Here is a 21012-nt window from a genome sequence, read left to right as displayed (position 1 = left end):
AAAATTAAAAAAAGTGTTGGCTGAACTCATAAGAAAAATGCTCATAGCAAACATCGCATTTTTTTCGATAAAATGGAACGTTTTTCGTTGTAGCAATTTGGGGTTTAATTTAAGGTAAAAAAATTACATGAAACTTTTTCGTTTTTATCATGTTGAAATTTTCTTTAATTTTTATGTTTTGGAAATATTTTTTTCTGGACAGACAAATTATTTTTTTGCAAAGTTTTAGGTATTGCTTGGAACTTATCGGAAAATCAGCAACAATTAAAAAAACGAACCAATAGATTTTACAATCCACACTCAATTGTTTAAAGATTCGATTATCCAAAGTTTAATTATCCAAAGGTTTGGCTAGTAAATTACAAAATGCATTTTTTCAATATCGTCGCCATTTTGGCCGCCAATACAACGATTTTTTTTTTGTGTTTAAAGATTCGATTTTCAGGGCCTGGACTGTATTTTGTCATTCCAGAAATGAAGGGTACACGGAAAAAAACAATTCTCGTAATCGTGAATTGAATTCACGAATGCGAGAACCACAAAGGAATATATTCACGCTTATAGTGCAAATGCACCATACTCATGAATAAATTCCTTCGTGGTTCTTACATTCGTGAACTTAATTCACGATTACGAGAATTATTTTTTTTGTGTAGTTGGAATATACCTGAAAATGTCATTTTTCTTGTTTTATTATCTTATCTGTTGTTATCCTTTTTGTTCGTTTTCCATAATTTACAATTGGTATATGAAAATATCAGTTTAGAATTTACTGGAGGCACTATAAACATTTTTTTAAACAGCTCCTTGAAAAAATGTTTGGTTTACTGCTCAAAAGTTGCTGTTTTATTTCCTAAAAAGATATATCAAAACAAAAAATGGTTTGCGGGAATTTCCCTATTTGAGAAAAAAGTTGAACCATTTCATTTTGTGCGACTTTTTTCAGAATTGTTCTAATCCAGGGATGTGATTTATTGTGGCCTGCGGACTCATTTTGAATGATCATGTAAAATGGCCCTTTGACCCAGCTGTAAGTCATTTTATAGTTTTAATTTAAACTTTTTTAGATACAACTTTTTTGATTTAAAACTTTTTGGTAATTTTTCAATTTTTATAAATATTTAAAACTTATAATTTACCAGATTTCAATTTTTGCAAATGCAATAAAAAGCCTATCATTAATGTTTAATTTCTTTTTTGGATTTGTTGATTTGAATAAATTTCAACTAATTATTTGATTGAAAGCTTTTTGAACAAAACTGTTGGTCAGTTGTCTTTTTCTGTTTTCAAATGACGAAAATGTCTTCAAGATATCTGAAATATAAAACAAACTTCAACTGATAGATGTATTTTACAGTCTTATACGTAAGTATTTTTTTTTTAAATGGCAGTTCTCCCATAAGGAATGCATTGTTGAAAAAAGCAAAAACTGCTCGAATGGAAGTGCTCCATTGTGCAAAATGCCTTTCTTGGCCGTTCTTTGGTCGTTGCCAACCCCTCCTCACGCTTATTTTAAATCGACTCAAAACATTGGGGGCAAAACAATATTTGAAAAAATAAAAATTTCAAGAGAAGCCAAATTGCAATCTGCAATAAAAACAATTAAAAATACTCGAATGCATTTTCAACCTATTTGTGTTTTTTTTTGCAAATATTTGAAATATTGGTTATAAATCGATAAACAATACTGCATTTTTTTACTAAACATAGGATGTTTTGAAAACTAATAATTGAAAAACTACTGTACTGGTTGATAAAACATTTTTAACAAGTTTTTCGCTGAAATGTTGATTTCATGGCTTGCAAGTTAAATTTTTCAATTATTTTTATTTTTTGTCCTCCTCTCGTTCTTGGTCAAAGTCGTGGGACATGAAAGTTGAAAATCATTTGCAACGGCTTAGAAAATCACAAATAAAATCCGATTCGGGTTTTTCTGGAGAGTTACTCTAATGCTCTATTGATATATTTTTTAGAAAACCATTTTGCATTGAAATAGTTTCAATCGTTATTTTTTTTGTTTTCATTTTTATAAATTTTAAAAACAATCTTTGATTTATTTACTTTTTGGTAAAAGATGCCAAAACTTCCTTTTCCTCAATAATCACGTTCTTAAAATAAGTAAGCGACAAGTCCTGCGATAGTGAAAGGAGGAAATAAAAGAATACATAAAATGTACTGTATCTAAACGAATATCAAATGGCCCCAGGAGTTCAAAAGAAATAAACACCAGACCATGACAGACAACCCGGAGGGGGTGGCGATAACAATTACTGCCAACTGCTCTGAAGACTTTATGGGGACGACGATATGCACGCCATCTGAAGTTTTCGCACGGTTCCTAATTTTTACGGCCTTCGTCGGCGATAGTGATTCTTTTTTTTTATTGTATGGCCATTTCGAGTCACAGGAGAACGTGTTGACGATTGACGGCCGTAAAGTAGACAAAAACTGGCGAAGTAGAAAAGCCCTAAATACACATCAAGAACGCACTGAATTTAGGGTGCAATGAATTTTCTGACGGGGTTGGGGGTTTTTAGTACAACCTCCAAAAGAGACGGTTTTCGTTCGCTCGCTGTTGTTGTCTGTTTATATTTGCGGCAAGGGACTTCACTAAACTGCATTCATGCTGCTGAACTGCTCTAAACTCAACTTTAATTTAGTTCTCTGCGGTAGCAACAGATGTTGTTTGCCGAGTTTGGCACTTTGGACAGGGGGCGCTAGAACTGTCCCCGCGGTTGAATTTGAGTTTACACTGTGTTGTGCTAGTTTTAGTGCTAAATTTGAAATAATTAATTAAAGCATTTTTTTAAACTTAATACAACATGATGATGCTTTTCAAATTTTATTACAGTTATAACATGACATTTTTGTTATCTTAACATTTTTCTCTAAAAGTTTGTCTTAGTTTTGTATCACAGTGCAACTCAACTCATTCTCACCAATTCGAGCCTGCATTTGACGGGTTCTTTCTCACCCCGTGAACACTCATTTTCCCCCTCCTCGCATCCGTTGAAAGTTTATTTCCCGCAGCAATTCAAAATTGCTGCATCGGGGGGGCCACACAAACCGACAACCCTGGAGAGGATGCAACTGTGGAAAACCAAACACCTCATCGCCACCCCCTTGCACCCCCACCGCCAAATCAACCGATTCTCTCTGTTGACATCCAAATTTCGAGTGACAGCTAGTTTTCCTTTTAGTTTGGATCGCACGCAAATGGCACACTCACACAAACACGTTGTGGATGAGGGAAAAGTGCACACACACAGCCACCTACAATGAGCGAAAAGTTTTCACCTAGCCCGCAAATTGAATTTGACATGGACTTGAAATTCACATAGGAATTTTCCCGGGCACGAAATGGAAGAGTTGTTTGTTTCTCGGGAAATGGGGAAGTCATAGATAGTAGGATGATTTAGAAAAATCATGAAACATTTATTGTTATTTTTCCACAATATTTTAAATACATCTTTTTTTTTAATTTAAGTCAAATAAAAGAAAAGTGAATTTTTAAAATTTTAAGGTAAGAAATTTTAGCTTTGACACACACTAAATTATTTTTAGAGGACATTTTCAACTGCAAAAAAAAATTATTGTGCTGCCGCCATTTCAAGATGACAGAATCAAAAAGTGAGAAGAGTCAATCATAAAAACTGTCATTTTATTAATCTGCAATAATTTGTACAGTTTTTCGATAGACAAAAAATAATCGAGAATTTTTGCCTTCAAACATTAATATTTTCTAACATTTTCTAAAATATCGAAAAGTTCAATTTTCGTTAAAAATACTTAAGGGTAATTCTCTACCAACTCACACGAAATCGGGAAAAGTTGCCCCGACCCCTCTTCGATTTGCGTGAAACTTTGTCCTAAGGGGTAACTTTTGTCCCTGATCACGAATCCGAGGTCCGTTTTTTGATATCTCGTGACCCCTTCCATTTTTGAACATGCGAAAAAAGATGTGTTTTTCAATAATTTGCAGCCTGAAACGGTGATGAGATAGAAATTTGGTGTCAAAGGGACTTTTATGTAAAATTAGACGCCCGATTTGATGGCGTACTCAGAATTCCGAAAAAACGTATTTTTCATCGAAAAAAACACTAAAAAAAATTCAAAAATTCTCCCATTTTCCGTTACTTGACTGTAAAAACTTTTGGAACATGTTATTTTATGGGAAATTTAATGTACTTTTCGAATCTACATTGACCCAGAAGGGTCATTGTTGTTTCATTTAGAACAAAAATTTTCATTTTAAAATTTCGTGTTTTTTCTAACTTTGCAGGGTTATTTTTTAGAGTGTAACAATAATCTACAAAGTTGTAGAGCAGACAATTACAAAAAAATTGATATATAGACATAAGGGGTTTGCTTATAAACATCACGAGTTATCGCGATTTTACGAAAAAAAGTTTTGAAAAAGTTACTTTTTGCGTTTTTCTTCGTTTCGTCGTCCGTGTCTGTCGCGGGTGACTATGAACGGCCATGATCGATGACGACCAACTTTTTCAAAACTTTTTTTCGTAAAATCGCGATAACTCGTGATGTTTATAAGCAAACCCCTTATGTCTATATATCAAATTTTTTGTAATTGTCTGTTCTACAACTTTGTAGAACATTGTTACACTCTAAAAAATAACCCTGCAAAGTTAGAAAAAACACGAAATTTTAAAATGAAAAAAATTGTTCTAATTGAAAAAATGACCCTTCTGAGTCAATGTAAATTCGAAAAGTACATTAAATTTCCCATAAAATGACATGTTCCAAAAATTTTTACAGTCAAGTAACGGAAAATGGGAGAATTTTTTAAACTTTTTCAGTGTTTTTTTCGATGAAAAATACGTTTTTTCTAAACTCTGAGTACGCCATCAAATCGGGCGTCTAATTTTACATAAAAGTCCCTTTGACACCAAATTTCTATCTCATCACCGTTTCAGGCTGCAAATTATTGAAAAACACCTCTTTATTCGCATGTTCAAAAATGGAAGGGGTCGTACCGCCCCTCCGTCACGAGATATCAAAAAACGGACCTCGGATTCGTGATCAGGAACAAAAGTTACCCCTTAGGACAAAGTTTCACGCAAATCGAAGAGGGGTCGGGGCAACTGCTGTGTGAGTTGGCGGAGAATTACCCTATTGTAATAATAGACTAATACAATTTTTAGTTATTCTACGAACAAATCTTTGTTATTATTTTTTGTTATTTTAACAACTAATCCGATCATCCCAATAACAGTTGAAGGTATTCTTCTATAACAAAAAATGTTATTCCAAAGTTGTTCAGGATTTCAACCAATATCAGACCAATAACAAATTTTGTTATGATAACATAAACTGTTATTAAACTCTTATGCAAAAATGGATTCTTCAAGAAGATTCCATAACACTTTCTTTTATTTTAACAGTATTTGTTATTGAAATGGCATGAATTTTGTTATGTCCCGGGAATAGTTGGATTTTGTTTAAATTTTTTTGAGTTGTTTTTATCAATAAGGATAATGCAATTTTTATTTCAAGTTTTTGTCTCTCCTCCTCCCTTCCCCTTCTTTTCAAAATGAATTCAATAAAAAAAAATCTCGAAAAACTTGTAAAATCGACAGTAATTTATTTAGATTACATTGTGAAGCTTTTATTATCCATTTAAAATCATTTTTTCAAATTTTGAATGTTTGGACCATAATTCTCCATTTTATTATTTCATTAACTTTTTGAAACCCTTTGCTTTAAAATTTTGAAAGTTAGGCTCAAAATAGACACCTAATATTACACGCTGCATGTTCAAGTTTTGTAAACACAAAAAAAAAGTTGCAACCGACGGTATTCAAACCCAGCACCAACAGTACGGACTGGCACCCTAGCCCGCTCGGCCATCAGACCGATGAGAAAAGGAAAGGATAAACGCATATATGAGCTTGACATTTCGGACAAGTAGGTTTCCCATACTAATGGGCTACTTATTTCAGGGTTTAATATTACATATAATTTCAAAAAATAATGCAACATTTACTTTACATCCAGGCCTTTTACACGCAGCTGGATTACTACTTTTTTGCTGTGTAGGTAAACTCTCAGGCAAATGAATCCATGTAAAAAACAAAGACATGAAACGCTGTAATAGCATACAAATTCTCAAAACATTAACTTTAGACAACATTTTAATACAAAAAATCAAATATTTGCAATCATTGCTAAGTCTAATTTCCTATGACACAAAAGTTTCAATGGTTCGAACACAGTTAGTGACACCCGGGAATTGCTTTCGTTCCACTTCCTGTTGTGTATGAAGTGTTGTGACTGCAGCAGTGTCTGATAGTGCCATTTACGCCGATGGGATAACTTCGAGTGACAGGTTTTGGGGTGGGGCAAACAAACTTTTATTCCAGTAATCGTGAGAAAATTTGCAATTGTTACCGAGCCTGACTTGGACCTGGCGTTTTTTTTTTCGGACGAAGTAATCGATCCAATCAAAAAAGTTTCATTTAATACTGGGTCTCAAAACTTATTCAATTCCATCGCACTTTCTGAAATCCATGCTGATTTTGGGTTGTAATTCCCCTGGAGGCTTCCAGGTTCTCGTTCCGGTACTTCTTGATTACTTGGTCAAATGGCCATCCACAATGGCAGCAGCTCATCCGGCCACATCATCAATAACCATCATTTCTGGGAACAAGGGATCATTTGCTTTCTCTGCCGGAAATCCGATATACTTGCTTCCTTTTTGGGGAGGGCGAGACCACCAAGCTCCTGCGGCCAATTCTAATCTGATCTAGACGCCAGGAACCCGAGAAATGATTGTGTGCAAGTAATTTCCGATTCAGTGATTTCATTGTCCAACTTGGAATGTCTGCCCATATGGTCCGTTTCTAATCAGGTCCCCCTCCCGCTACCACCCCTCCGGCAAAGTGAAAGAAGTACGCCTCATTGTGGCCACACCCCTTCGAGGATGGCAATTCAAATTCCCCTCGCATAACGAAAGTGCTGAATCCGCACTTATTGTGGGGAGAGAATTTCTTGGCCAGAACTAATCATTACTATTTTCTTACGGAATGTTTCTTTCTTTCTTCGCCATTTCAGATACGTCCACGGCATTGGGTCGGAAACGAGAAACTCGTTGTTCCACCTGCACAACGCCCGGGACCTGGTGCTGGTGACGACCTGCCGGCACGGGAAAAGCTGGCGGGATCTGCAGGACGCGCGGTGTGACGAGGACAATCGCGAGTATGACAGGTAGGTCATTAAAGCTCGAAAAGCTCGAAACCAAATATTTCGCAAGATGTTGGACTACACGTTTTTGTCATTAATAGTAAAAATGTCTTATATCCTCTAAATGACAAAAACTTAAAATTTGCATTCCATTTACAAAATCATAATTGAAAATCTTCGGTTGATTTGCAATAGGTCCCATCAGCCATCATGAGCTACAACAAAATTTTCAATTTTTCTCAAGCAGACATAATTTTCATTGCACGCCTAACTGAAGGTTGAAGACTATTGTTGTATTAGTTCAGACGTTGGTAGGACAAAAAAATCTTCAATTAAACCTGCGATTGATTTTTGAAGTCATGATTCAGAAGATCATTTTTAAATAAATATGGAAGCCATAGTTTTTATATTTAAAATTGTGTTTGCTCAAACATAATGAAACCATACAATTTGTACTTTAAGGTTTCGTCCGACTTCGTGGATTTATTATATATTTCTTTTAAAACGTTGAGGGTCAGAACTGATTGAAAATGAGAAAATAAACATAATAACAATATTATAAATAGATATTCGAAATTTTTATGGTTTATAGTTTGATGATGTAATATTATCTCTGTTATGATTTTATGCTATCCTAATTAATATTTTAAAAAAGAAGCTATAAAAAGTATTGGTAAACATACACTGAAAGTACACATTTGCTAAGGTAGAATAACATTTTAGAATAACCTTAAATGTCAGAAAAGATGTACGCATTCCCAAACATATATTTTATCATAAATGTTTAGGTAATTTACACCATAAAACAGGTTACATTACACCTTTCACTAAATTTACTTTTTTAAATGCGTAGTTTACAATCGGTTTAACATATATATATATAGATGTTATGGTACCAAAAGTTGCGTCTCTCAATTACGAAAATTTTGGTACCCAGACATGTATAGGTCATCGCTGAAATTTTAAAGTTATCGCAGTTTTAGTGAAAAAAGTTGATTTTTTGCCGATTTCGTCATTTTCCCGTTTTTGCGCGTGGCGCGTCGAAAAACGCAGTTTTTATTTTGAAAAAATGGTATCTCCAAAACGTACGGTTCGACATCGCCAATTTTTTGATATGTTATGTGAAATTTTCCGAGGAATCCGATAAAAATATTTTCAGACATAGGCTCTTTGGTCTAGACACGGTCAAAACGCCATTTTAAGTTTTCATACGACTTTTTCAATAGTTAAGCTAGATTTTTGGAACTTTTTACTATTTTTCCCAAATAGCCAAACTCATCACCTTTCTTTTGCGTCTAAGACAGCTAAAATCGGATGAAATGGCGCGGAGATATGATTTTTAGAAAAAAGTGGTTTTTGCGAAAAATGACGAAAATTGCCATTTTTTGAACCACCCTAGCACGATGTAGGCCACCCTAATGGCCAAACAAAAAAATACGGGTCTAATTATTTTGGCCAAGGAACCCCCAGAAAAATTTTGAGCCCGATCGGAGAACTTTTTTTTTGGTTTAGGCTCTTTTCAAATGGAATTGCTGTATATATATATATATATATATATATATATATATATATATATATATATATATATATATATATATATATATATATATATATATATATATATATATATATATATATATATATGGGTGATTCTCTACCAACTCACACGAAATCAGGAAAAGTTGCCCCGACCCTCTTCGATTTGCGTGAAACTTTGTCCTAAGGGTAACTTTTGTCCCTGATCACGAATCCGAGGTCCGTTTTTGATATCTCGTGACGGAGGGTGGTACGACCTTCCATTTTGAACATGCGAAAAAGGTGTTTTTCAATAATTTGCAGCCTGAAACGGTGATGAGATAGAAATTTGGTGTCAAAGGGACTTTTATGTAAAATTAGACGCCCGATTTGATGGCGTACTCAAATTCGAAAAACGTATTTTCATCGAAAAAAACACTAAAAAGTTTTAAAATTCTCCCATTTTCCGTTACTCGACTGTAAAAATTTTGGAACATGTCATTTTATGGGAAATTTAATGTACTTTTCGAATCTACATTGTCCCAGAAGGGTCATTTTTTCATTTAGAACAAAATTTTTCATTTTAAAATTTCGTGTTTTTCTAACTTTGCAGGGTTATTTTTGAGTGTAACAATGTTCTACAAAGTTGTAGAACAGACAATTACAAAATTTTGATATATAGACATAAGGGTTTGCTTATAAACATCACAAGTTATCGCGATTTTACGAAAAAAGTTTTGAAAAAGTTACTTTTTGCGTTTCTCTTTGTTTCGTCGTCCGTGTCTGTCGCGGGTGACCATGAACAGCCATGATCGATGACGACCAACTTTTTGAAACTTTTTTCGTAAAATCGTGATAACTTGTGATGTTTATAAGCAAACCCCTTATGTATATATCAAAATTTTGTTATTGTCTGCTCTACAACTTTGTAGAACACTGTTACACTCTAAAAATAACCCTGCAAAGTTAGAAAAACACGAAATTTTAAAATGAAAAATTTTGTTCTAAATGAAAAATGACCTGGGACAATATAGATTCGAAAATTACATTAAATTTCCCATGTGTTCCAAAATAACAGTCGAGTAACGGAAAATGGAAGAATAACGCACAGTGTTTTTTCGATGAAAATACGTTTTTCGGAATTCTGAGTACGCCATCAAATCGGGCGTCTAATTTTACATAAAAGTCCTTTGATGCCAAATTTCTATCTCATCACCGTTTCAGGCTGCAAATTATTGAAAAACACCTCTTTTTCGCATGTAAAAATGGAAGGGTCGTACCGCCCCTCCGTCACGAGATATCAAAAATGGACCTCGGATTCGTGATCAGGGACAAAAGTTACCTTAGGACAAAGTTTCACGCAAATCGAAGATCAGGGCAACTGCTGTGTGAGTTACCCATATATATATATATATATATATATATATATATATATATATATATATATATATATATATATATATATATATATATATATATATATATATATATATATATATATATATATATATATATATATATATATATATATATATATATATATATACAGCAGTTCCATATGAAAGTTAAAGAAAAAAAAAAGTTCTCGATCGGGCTCAAAATTTTTCTGGGGTTCCTTGGCCAAAATAATTAGACCCGTATTTTTTGTTTGCCATTAGGGTGGCCTACGCCGTGTTAGGGTGGTCGAAAAATGGCCATTTTCGTCGATTTTCAAAAAACTTTTCAAAAATCATAACTTCGCTCCATTTCAACCGATTTTAGCTGTCTAGGCGCAAATGAAAGATGATAAGTTGGACTTTCAAGAAAAATAATGTGGAGTTTCAAAAATCTAGCCTAACATTTGAAAAGTCTTATGAAAACATCAAATGCCGTTTTGACGGTGTCTGGACCAAAGAGCCTATATCTGAAAATATTTTTAACGGATTCCTCGAACAATTTTACATATTATATCAAAAATTGGGTGAGGTTCATTAACAGGATTCAGAGATATGATTTTTTGAAAATAAAATCCGGGTTTTTCGACGCGCCGCGCTCGAAAACGAGAAATTGACGAAATCGGCAAAAAATCAACTTTTTCACTAAAACTGCGATAACTAGAAAATTTCAGCGATGACCTATAGATGTTAGGGTACCAAAATTTTCGTAATTGAAATACGCAACTTTTGGTACCCTAACATTTATAGGTCATCGCTGAAATTTTCGAGTTATCGCAGTTTTAGTGAAAAAAGTTGATTTTTTGCCGATTTCGTCAATCTCCCGTTTTCGCGCGCGGCGCGTCGAAAAACCCGGATTTTATTTTCAAAAAATCATATCTCTGAATCCTGTTAATGAACCTCACCCAATTTTTGATATAATATGTAAAATTGTTCGAGGAATCCGTTAAAAATATTTTCAGATATAGGCTCTTTGGTCCAGACACCGTCAAAACGGCATTTGATGTTTTCATTAGACTTTTTCAAATGTTAGGCTAGATTTTTGAAACTCCACATTATTTTTTCTTGGAAGTCCAACTTATCATCTTTCATTTGCACCCTAGACAGCTAAAATCGGTTGGAATGGAGCGAAGTTATGATTTTTTGAAAAAAGTGGTTTTTGTGAAAATCGACGAAAATGGCCATTTTTCGGACCACCCTAACACGACGTAGGCCACCCTAATGGCCAAACAAAAAAATACGGGTCTAATTATTTTGGCCAAGGAACCCCCAGAAAAATTTTGAGCCAAATCGAAGCACTTTTATTTTTTTTCTTTAACTTTCATATGGAACTGCTGTATATATATATATATATATATATATGTAGTTTACAATCGGTTTAACATAACAAATTAAATAAAAAAGATATTTAAAAAAAAACATTGTGTAAAATAATCCTTTATTGTTTGTAAAATTTCATTTAAAGACCCTAAATTTTGTAAACTCTAATTTTGCTATAAGTTTTGTTCGCACCGCTGGGCAGTTGATGAAAAATACTATGCCAGCAAGTGTATCACGCGAGATGAGAGAGAACGCAGAGAAGAACTCGGACGGCCGGAAAGCCGGACCGCGACGAAAACCCATGTAAACCCTAGAAATTGAAAAAGTTGGATCGTCACATTAGCCATTACAAAGTGTAACGTGGTTGCGTAAATTTAGCCGAATTTACCATCATTTCTTTAACTTCCTGGTTCGATCGGTTGATCAGCTTAACCAGATTTGTAAGTTGTTTTGCTATTGGCTCTTTAGGGCGTTGAATTTACTTATTTTGTATTCTTAATTATAAATTAATACAGCAGCGCGTGTGGGAGTAAAAGCCACGAAAGAGGGCATAAATTGTCACCAGATTAACCATAATTAAAGCCACTTAGCGACCGTAAGTAGGGTGTAATGGAAATACGACGTGGAATTAATTCGAAACTTTGTTTACTAGAGCGAATTTAACCCGTGAGCAACAAGAGCATTTGTGTGAGGAAAAGGTGATAAAGGGCAAACTATTCATGTGAGTTGAATTATATTTCCATCTAAATCATGCGTAATAAAATCAATATTTTTTAGTTTTAAGCTACTACCAGAAAAGTTGCTGTAAAAATTCAGTTTGTTCTGAGGTCCGAACAATCTTAAAAATGAATAACCTCACTGGCTATTGCTGCGGGATCTGCAAGGCTGCGGTGGAAAAGGACGGCGACCTGCCCTTCTGCGACCACTGCCAGCAATTCTTCCACTACGAGTGCGCGCAGCTCGAGAAGGGTGTCAAGGACGATTCTTGGAGGTGCCCCAACTGCGCGACCGAAATGGAGGTCACCCAGGTCATCGTGAAGTTTGACGACCTGGAAAAGACCCTGCAGGAGCTGGAAGCAGAAGCGAAGCGCCAGGAGGAGAGAATCGTCGCGGAACAACAGCTGCACAAACGTCGCCTGGAGCTGCAACAGCAAACACAGCAGCGCCAACAAGAGGCCGAAAGGCAGATGCTGGCCCTTGAGCAGCAGCTCATGGAGCAACAACTCGCTGCCGAGAAGCAGTTCCAGGAACAGCAGAAAAAGAACAAGGAAGATTTCGAGGCCAAGATGGCACAACTAAAGGCCGAGGCAAAGAGTCCTGAAGAAAAGAAGAAAAAGAAAACTAAAACGTCCAAAGGGGACAAAAAGAAGCTCGATGCCCCAGGCACAGCTGGCCCCAGCGGAATCTCAACGCCGCTCCGGCATCCGGGAGTTACGATTCCAGAAGTACCCAAACCAAAACCGACTCCGATACCGGCGGACTCAGGTGAAGAGGGTAACGGCAACGAAGGAGACGAGTCCGGCTCGGACACTAGCGGAACGGAGACGGAATCCAGTTCGTCGGATGATGAGCAGGAAAAAGCGGAAGTAGAACCACCCAAGCAGCTACGGGGGCCAACGAAGGCGCAGCTTACTGCCCGCCAGTTCTTGGCCAGAAAACTGCCCGTATTCACTGGACGCTGCGAAGAGTGGCCAATGTTTATAAGCAGCTACGAGACGTCGAACCTGGCCTGCGGATTTTCGAACGTCGAGAACCTCGCCAGACTGCAAGACAGCATTCGGGAGCCAGCGTTGACCAACGTGCGCAGCCTACTGTTGCTGCCCGAGAAGGTCCCGGCGGCGATCGAAACTCTACGCATGCTGTACGGCCGGCCCGAACAGCTGCTCAACACGCTGCTGATCAAGGTACGGAAGGCCGACTCTCCCAGGTCGGATCGTCTGGAGTCGTTCATTTACTTCGGCGTCGTGGTCCAGCAGCTCGTAGACCACCTCGAGGCCACCCACATGAACGATCACCTGGTCAACCCACTGTTGATCCGAGAGCTGGTGGAGAAACTACCCGCCGGGTCGAAACTCGAATGGATTCGGTTCAAGAAGCTGAAGAAGCACGTCTCGCTCCGAACTTTCGCTGACTTCCTATCGGACATCGTGACCGACGCTAGCGAGGCCACACTGTTCACCGAACCGCAGCTGCAACATCAGCCGCAGTCTCGCAGAGACGTCAAACCAAAAGCTGGATCCAGAACGCACGAAAGCTACCTTCACACTCACGCTGCTGCGGAGAATAGCGGAGACACAAACCATGCCGGTGTAAACAACAAAAGACCATGCAGGATTTGTGATCGCACCGACCATCGAGTCCGCAACTGTGAGAAGTTCAAGCAGCTGAAATTGGAGGATCGTTTGGACGCAGTCAAGAAGTGGCAACTCTGTAAGCTGTGCCTGAATGAGCACGGGTCTGCCCGCTGCCGGATGAACTTCAGGTGCAACGTGGGAAACTGCAAGGAGCGGCACAACGCACTTCTGCACAGCGACGTCCCCGCAACGGTCGCCAACTGCAACGCTCACGATGTGCGGGCCAGACAGCCGGTGATCTTCAGGATGATTCCGGTCACGCTGTACAACGGCGGCAGATCGGTCAACATTATCGCGTTTCGCGTACACGTTGGTGGACGAGTCCATCACGAAGTTGCTGAACGTTCGCGGCTCAGTTCAACCACTGCGCATTATGTGGACTGCTGGAGTTTCAAGGCTGGAGAGACAATCGGAGAACGTGTGCCTGTCGATCTCTGCAAGAGGGGTGTCGACTCAGTTCCAGATCAAGAACGCCCACACCGTGAACGAGCTGAAACTTCCGGAACAAACCGTGTGCTTCGCAGACGTCGTCAAGGAGTACAAGCATCTGCACGATCTCCCGGTGGCAGATTACCGCGGCGCGCCGAAGATCTTGATTGGCTTGAAGGATCTGCACCTGTACGCGCCACTCGAGTCTCGGATCGGCGGCGCTGGAGAACCAATCGCTGTAAAGTCGAAACTTGGATGGACGATCTACGGACCCCACGAGAACAATGCGCCAGCAGCTGGATTCGTAGGTCATCATGTTTGTCACCAAGTCTCTAACCAAGACCTGCATGATCTCCTGAAGAACCAGTACCTCCTCGAAGAAACTGGCATCTCCATGGCGCTGCTGCCGGAGTCGGACGAGGATAAGCGAGCCAGGTCGATTCTGGAGTCAACAACGGTGCGGATCGGAGATCGATACGAAACCGGCCTGTTATGGAAAGCGGACGACACAAGTTTCCCCGACAGCTACGTGATGGCGCTGAAAAGGTTGAAATCCCTGGAAAGAAAGCTGCTGAAGAACGACTCGCTGTACGACAACGTGCGGCGCCAAATCGTCGAGTATCAACAGAAGGGCTACGCGCACAAGGCCTCCCAGCAAGAACTGGCTGCGTGCGATCCGCGAAAGGTGTGGTACTTACCGCTGAACGTGGTGACGCACCCCAAGAAGCCGGAGAAAGTACGCCTCGTGTGGGACGCGGCCGCTACTGTGGCGGGAGTCTCGCTCAACAGCCAGCTGCTCAAGGGGCCGGACATGCTGACGTCGCTTCCTTCAGTGATCTTCCGATTCCGTGAACGTCCTGTCGGATTCGGTGGTGATATCAGGGAAATGTATCACCAGCTGCGCATACGGAAGGAGGATACGAACGCCCAGAGATTCCTGTTCCGGAACGACCCAACGGCCGAGCCTGAGGTGTACATCATGGACGTCGCCACCTTCGGGGCAACTTGCTCGCCGTGTGCCGCGCAGTTTGTGAAAAACAAGAACGCGGAGGAGTTCTCGAAGCAGTATCCCGCGGCGGCGAAGGCAATCGTGGAGAACCATTATGTCGACGACTACTACGACAGCGTGTCTACGGTCGACGAAGCGATTCAGCGGGCGAAGGAGGTCAGACTCATCCACTCGAAAGCGGGCTTCGAGATCCGCAATTGGGTGGCAAGTTCAAGCGAGGTTGTCAGCGCGCTGGGCGAGAAGGAAGCCGATCAGAAAGTTCACCTCAGCCAAAACAAGACGACCGGTTACGAACGAGTGCTGGGCATTGTGTGGAACACGAGCACCGACGAGTTCTTGTTCTCGGCCGAGATGAGAGAGGATCTGGAGCGGTACTTGAAAGGAGAGCTGCGGCCCACGAAGCGGGTGGTGTCGAGCTGCGTAATGAGCCTGTTCGACCCTCAAGGTTTTCTGATCTCTTTCACGATCTTCGGGCGGATTTTGATCCAGGATTTGTGGCGGGCTGGCTGTGATTGGGACAAGGCGGTCGACGACGAAGCTTGGGAGAAATGGAAGCGCTGGGTGAGTCGCCTGCAAGAAGTCGAGGGCGTTCGAATCCCGCGGTACTACTTCCAGGGAGCGCACGATCTGAACTACGAGACGCTGGAGCTTCACGTGTTCTGCGACGCGAGTCAGTGCGCTTACGGTGCTGTCGCCTTCTTTTGGATTATGTCGTCGATGGGCCCAATCTGCGCGCTCGTGTCCGGGAAGTCAAAGGTGGCACCGCTGAAGCTGCTCAGCATCCCGCGCTTGGAACTGCAGTCAGATGTGGTCGGCTCGAGACTCATGAACTTCGTGCAGGAGAACCACACCCTCAAGATTGCAAGACGGGTCATCTGGTCAGACTCCGAAGTCGCTTTGTCGTGGATCCATTCTGACCAGCGAAAGTATAAGCAATTCGTTGCCTTCCGCGTCGGCGAAATTCTGACGCTGACCAAGCAGAGTGAGTGGCGGAAGGTGCCATCAAAGCTGAATCTGGCGGACATGCTCACCAAGTGGGACAACAAGCACAGTTTCGGGCCGGACGGGCCTTGGTCACGAGCGCCGGAATTCATCGAAGAAGCCAAGAGACTGTGGGCCATCTCGAAGCAGCTGGTGCAGCTGAATACACCCGAGGAGATGCGAGCGAGTGTGCTGTACCACAGCATCATTGTTACCGAGCAAATCATCGATCCTAAAAACTTTTCTCGCTGGACGGTGATGGTACGATCCGTGGCGTGCCTGGCTCGATTTTGCTCCAATTGTCGCAGAAAAGCCCAAGGTTTGCCGATCGAAGCACTTCCCCTTTCGAAGGCGATGAAGGGGCTCGTGAAAAGGACCGTGCCAGTAGTTCCAGTCCCGCTGAAGCGGGAAGAATACCAGATGGCGGAAACATACTTGTGGAGATGGGCGCAAGCGGACTACTTCCCAGACGAGGTGACGACCCTCCTTAAAAACCTCGAACTCCCCGCGGACAAGAAGCTATCCCTGGAGAAGAGCAGCGTGCTGTACAAGCTGACCCCGTTCGTGGATGAGCAGAAAGTGATGCGAGTTGACGGTCGACTTGAGCGAGCTACCATGGTTCCGTTTGAAGTTCGCTTTCCCGTCATCCTACCCAAAGGTCATCCCGTGACAACGAAGCTGCTGGAGCACTATCACCAGAAGATGGGCCACGCGTACTTCGAGACGGCAATCAACGAGCTTCGGCAGCGTTTCTTCATCCCTAACCTACGAGCCGAGCTGAAGCGGGTGATGACGGCGTGCGTGAAGTGCAAGGTGGAGAAAAGCGTACCGGCAATCCCGAGAATGGCACCACTTCCAGTCCAGCGTGTGACTCCACATCAGCGGGCGTTCAGCTACACCGGGGTCGACTACTTCGGCCCAATAGCAGTGACGGTCGGGCGGCGTTCCGAAAAGCGTTGGGTCAGCCTCTTCACGTGTTTGACCACGCGTGCCATTCATCTGGAAGTCGTACATAGCTTGACCACACAGTCGTGCGTCATGGCTATCAGACGATTCGCATGTCGGAGAGGAATGCCCATCGAGTTCTTCAGCGACAACGGCACGAACTTCCAGGGCGCGAGTAAGGAGATCGTACGCGTGGACGCGGAATGCAGAGAAGAGTTCACCGACGCCAGAACGAGCTGGAACTTCAACCCACCATCAGCGCCGCACATGGGCGGGGCCTGGGAGAGGCTTGTGAGGTCGGTCAAGGAAGCACTGAAGGCGTTCGACGACGGGAGAAAGCTGACGGACGAAGTGTTGCTGACCAGTTTGGCGGAAGCGGAGGATCTCATCAACACACGTCCGCTGACGTACTTGTCAACCGAAGCAGGATCAACCGAAGCTCTTACGCCCAACCATTTCTTGCGAGGAGTAACGGCCAACGACGGAGCTCAACGTGCTGAATCGACCAGTCCAGCCGAAGCTCTCCGAGACGGCTACAAGCGGTCGCAACTCCTTGCTGATTGCTTTTGGAAACGCTGGATTGCGGAGTACCTTCCGACCCTGAACCAACGGACGAAGTGGCACGCGGAGGCGGAGCCTATCGCGTGTGGAGATGTCGTCTAGGTCGTGGAAGGCGCTAATCGCGGTAACTGGGTCCGGGGCATCGTGACGGAGGTCTTCAAGGGTGCCGATGGACGCATTCGGCAGGCGTTGGTGAGGACAAGCAGAGGAGAGCTGAAGCGGCCGGTGAGCAAACTGGCGGTGCTAGAAATTCAGGAGCGTAAAACCGGTGCGAAGGAGGCTCCTCCCACCAGAATTACGGGGCGGGGCAATGTTCGCACCGCTGGGCAGTTGATGAAAAATACTATGCCAGCAAGTGTATCACGCGAGATGAGAGAGAACGCAGAGAAGAACTCGGACGGCCGGAAAGCCGGACCGCGACGAAAACCCATGTAAACCCTAGAAATTGAAAAAGTTGGATCGTCACATTAGCCATTACAAAGTGTAACGTGGTTGCGTAAATTTAGCCGAATTTACCATCATTTCTTTAACTTCCTGGTTCGATCGGTTGATCAGCTTAACCAGATTTGTAAGTTGTTTTGCTATTGGCTCTTTAGGGCGTTGAATTTACTTATTTTGTATTCTTAATTATAAATTAATACAGCAGCGCGTGTGGGAGTAAAAAGCCACGAAAGAGGGCATAAATTGTCACCAGATTAACCATAATTAAAGCCACTTAGCGACCGTAAGTAGGGTGTAATGGAAATACGACGTGGAATTAATTCGAAACTTTGTTTACTAGAGCGAATTTAACCCGTGAGCAACAAGAGCATTTGTGTGAGGAAAAGGTGATAAAGGGCAAACTATTCATGTGAGTTGAATTATATTTCCATCTAAATCATGCGTAATAAAATCAATATTTTTTAGTTTTAAGCTACTACCAGAAAAGTTGCTGTAAAAATTCAGTTTGTTCTGAGGTCCGAACAAGTTTCTTATTTAAAAATAATTTGAAATAACCTTCTTTTGGATATATATTTGAGATATGGAAATGTTGCCAATTTTTCGAAAAAAAATCTTTAATTTTCCGGTGCTCGATATCGAAATTTAGGTAAAGTGCCTTTCGATTGCAAATTTGATTTCAACATATCTAAAAATAAAGTCTAAGTATTTTTTTCGACTGTTTAATTCAGGTTTTTCAAGAATTATGTTTTTTTTTTTTGGAAAAACTGGCAACACTTCCAATTACATTTTGACCAACCTATGCTATAGCCAAGGTTGCCAGGTCAAATACCTAATAGGGTCCTAAAGCCCTATGTCAATTTTTATGTATAACGGTAAAAACACGATTAATAACCATTTCTGATCACTTTTTTTTTCATTTTAACGGTACACATCAAGGTTGTTAACGATAAAATTATCGAGGTTTGATAAGGCTGGTACAAATATTTTTAAACGTTTTTGTCACCTCCCCCCCCCCCCCCCTTCAAAATTGGCCCGAAAAATCAGGGGGCAAAAAAATATTTTTACAATAAACTTCAAAATTTCAATGAACATTCAAGTGCAACCAACTGAAATCAAATTAAAATATATTCTTCTGCGTTTAAAATCATTTTTAGCATGTTTGGGTTTATTAAAAAATCTTAATATTTTTTGAAAATTTTCGATGCAAAATCTTTTTTTTCGATACAATTTTTGTTTTTGTCAGATCTTAGATTTTTTGAAACCTAATGATTGCAAAACAACTGAACTAGTGTAAAATGCATTTTAAAACACTTTTTTCATTTAAATGTGAAGACTATGGCTTGTTATTTAAATTTTTATATTTTTTTATTTTTTTGCCCCCCCCCCCCTTGACCTCGGCCAGGGCCGAGGGACAAAAACTTTTTTAAATATTTGCATCGGCCTAACGACAACGATAGTTCTATCGTTACCGTTAGAAATATATGTTTCATATATTTCTAAAATGGACATAAACAGTAATTAGTAATTTTTTTTATATAATGGTAAGTTTCGAACTATAAATACTTAAACAAATCACGAAATACCGTATTTTTGAAAACTACTCAAATTTTTGTAATTTGCAACATGGGTATCAAACGATTCGAAATTTTTCAGGCCACTGTTTTAGAGTTTTTTTTAATGAAATACTCAAATTTTCACAAAATACCGTATTTTCTCGAAAAAACTCAAATTTTAATAATTCGCAATATGGGTATCAAACGATTCAAAATGTTGCATGTATTTTAACTGTTTTAGAGTTTTTTGAATGAGATATTAAAATTTTCTCAAATAACCGTTTTTTTTAAATGTACTCAAATTTTTATAATTCGTAATATGGGTATCAAATGATTCGAAATTTTTCGGTATTTTGAGATAAATTTAGTATATCATTCAAAAAACTCTAAAACGAATTCAATACATGCAAAACTTCAAATCTTTTGATACCCATATGGCGAATCATGAAAATTTGAGTATTTTCGAGTAAAATACGGTATTTTGTGAAAATTCGAATATTTCATCCAAAAAACTCTAAAACAGTTAAAAATCATGCAAAATTTCGCAACGTTTGATACCCGTTTGATATTGCGAATTACAATAAAATTGAGTACTTCAGAAAAATACGGTATTTTGTGAAAATTGTAGTATTTATGCTATGAAACTTACAACATTATCAAAAAATATATTTTGAGCGAATGCATTGAAAATTTAACATGGTAAATATTGATGGGTTTTAAAAAAGAATTATCGCCGATAGAATTATCGAAATAACGATAACAATAGATTGTCGTTATCGTCTCGACGATAACGATAACCATTATCGTTATTGTTAGACGACAATATTATTGACATGAATGCCACTAAAGTAGTAAAATGTCTATAATAAAAAAAATATGAAATTTCAATGTACAGCTCTTCAAAAAAAATATTTTTCGCAAAAAATTAAATTATCGTCAAAACTTAAATATTTTGGAAAATAATGATGGCAAAATAACTGGACAGGTGTATAATGCATTTAAAACCACTTTTTCCATTAAAATGTTGAAACCATGGCTCGCAATTTCAGTTTTTATGCTTTTTTTTATTTATTTGCGAAAAAATACATGTTCTTAAATATTGTGCAGCCTGAAAAGGTGATAAGATGGAAATTTGGTGTCAAAAGGACTTTTATGTAAAATTGGACACCCGATTTGATGACGTACTTGAAATGAAAAAACACGATTTTTTTATCGTAAAAAAATAACAAATGTTTTAAAAACTCTTCCATTTCTCCTAACTCAACTGGAAA

General features: G+C 39.7%; 2 protein-coding genes and 1 long non-coding RNA gene across 8 annotated transcripts in view; all 3 read left to right on the top strand.

Moving 5' to 3' along the window:
• The window catches only part of LOC6052726 (exostosin-1), a 402218-nt gene that overhangs the window by 201855 nt on the left and 179351 nt on the right, over positions 1-21012 (top strand). For all 5 annotated transcript variants that reach the window (XM_038255001.1, XM_038254998.1, XM_038255000.1 and 2 more), the window contains exon 3: positions 7072-7224. In XM_038255001.1, coding sequence (XP_038110929.1) covers positions 7072-7224 — 153 coding nt within the window. The remainder of the gene's footprint in view (positions 1-7071; positions 7225-21012) is intronic.
• LOC119767155 lies at positions 12001-14676 on the top strand. 2 transcript variants are annotated; one of them, XM_038254994.1, is made up of 2 exons: positions 12001-12063; positions 12121-14676. In XM_038254994.1, exon 2 carries the CDS (start codon positions 12314-12316, stop codon positions 14585-14587), a length of 2274 nt encoding a protein of 757 aa, XP_038110922.1. In that variant the 5' UTR covers positions 12001-12063; positions 12121-12313; the 3' UTR covers positions 14588-14676. The 2 variants fall into 2 exon arrangements, with proteins under 2 accessions (XP_038110922.1, XP_038110923.1); XM_038254995.1 differs by having other exon boundaries at positions 12014-12189; positions 12246-14676.
• On the top strand, positions 17865-18730 carry LOC119767156. The gene is made up of 3 exons (XR_005277363.1): positions 17865-18315; positions 18391-18471; positions 18529-18730. It is a non-coding gene; the product is annotated as an uncharacterized LOC119767156 (long non-coding RNA).

The sequence above is a fragment of the Culex quinquefasciatus genome, chromosome 2 (genome assembly GCF_015732765.1).
Source record: "Culex quinquefasciatus strain JHB chromosome 2, VPISU_Cqui_1.0_pri_paternal, whole genome shotgun sequence".
In the NCBI taxonomy this organism is placed as follows: Eukaryota; Metazoa; Arthropoda; class Insecta; order Diptera; family Culicidae; genus Culex; species Culex quinquefasciatus.
The sequence above is the reverse complement of the archived record's forward strand: the minus strand, read 5'-3'. Positions and strand labels throughout refer to the sequence as shown.

What these genes read in the sequence shown, in the direction of transcription:
- LOC119767155 (XM_038254994.1), top strand. Translation starts at nt 12,314, where the DNA reads ATGAATAACCTCACTGGCTATTGCTGCGGGATCTGCAAGGCTGCGGTG.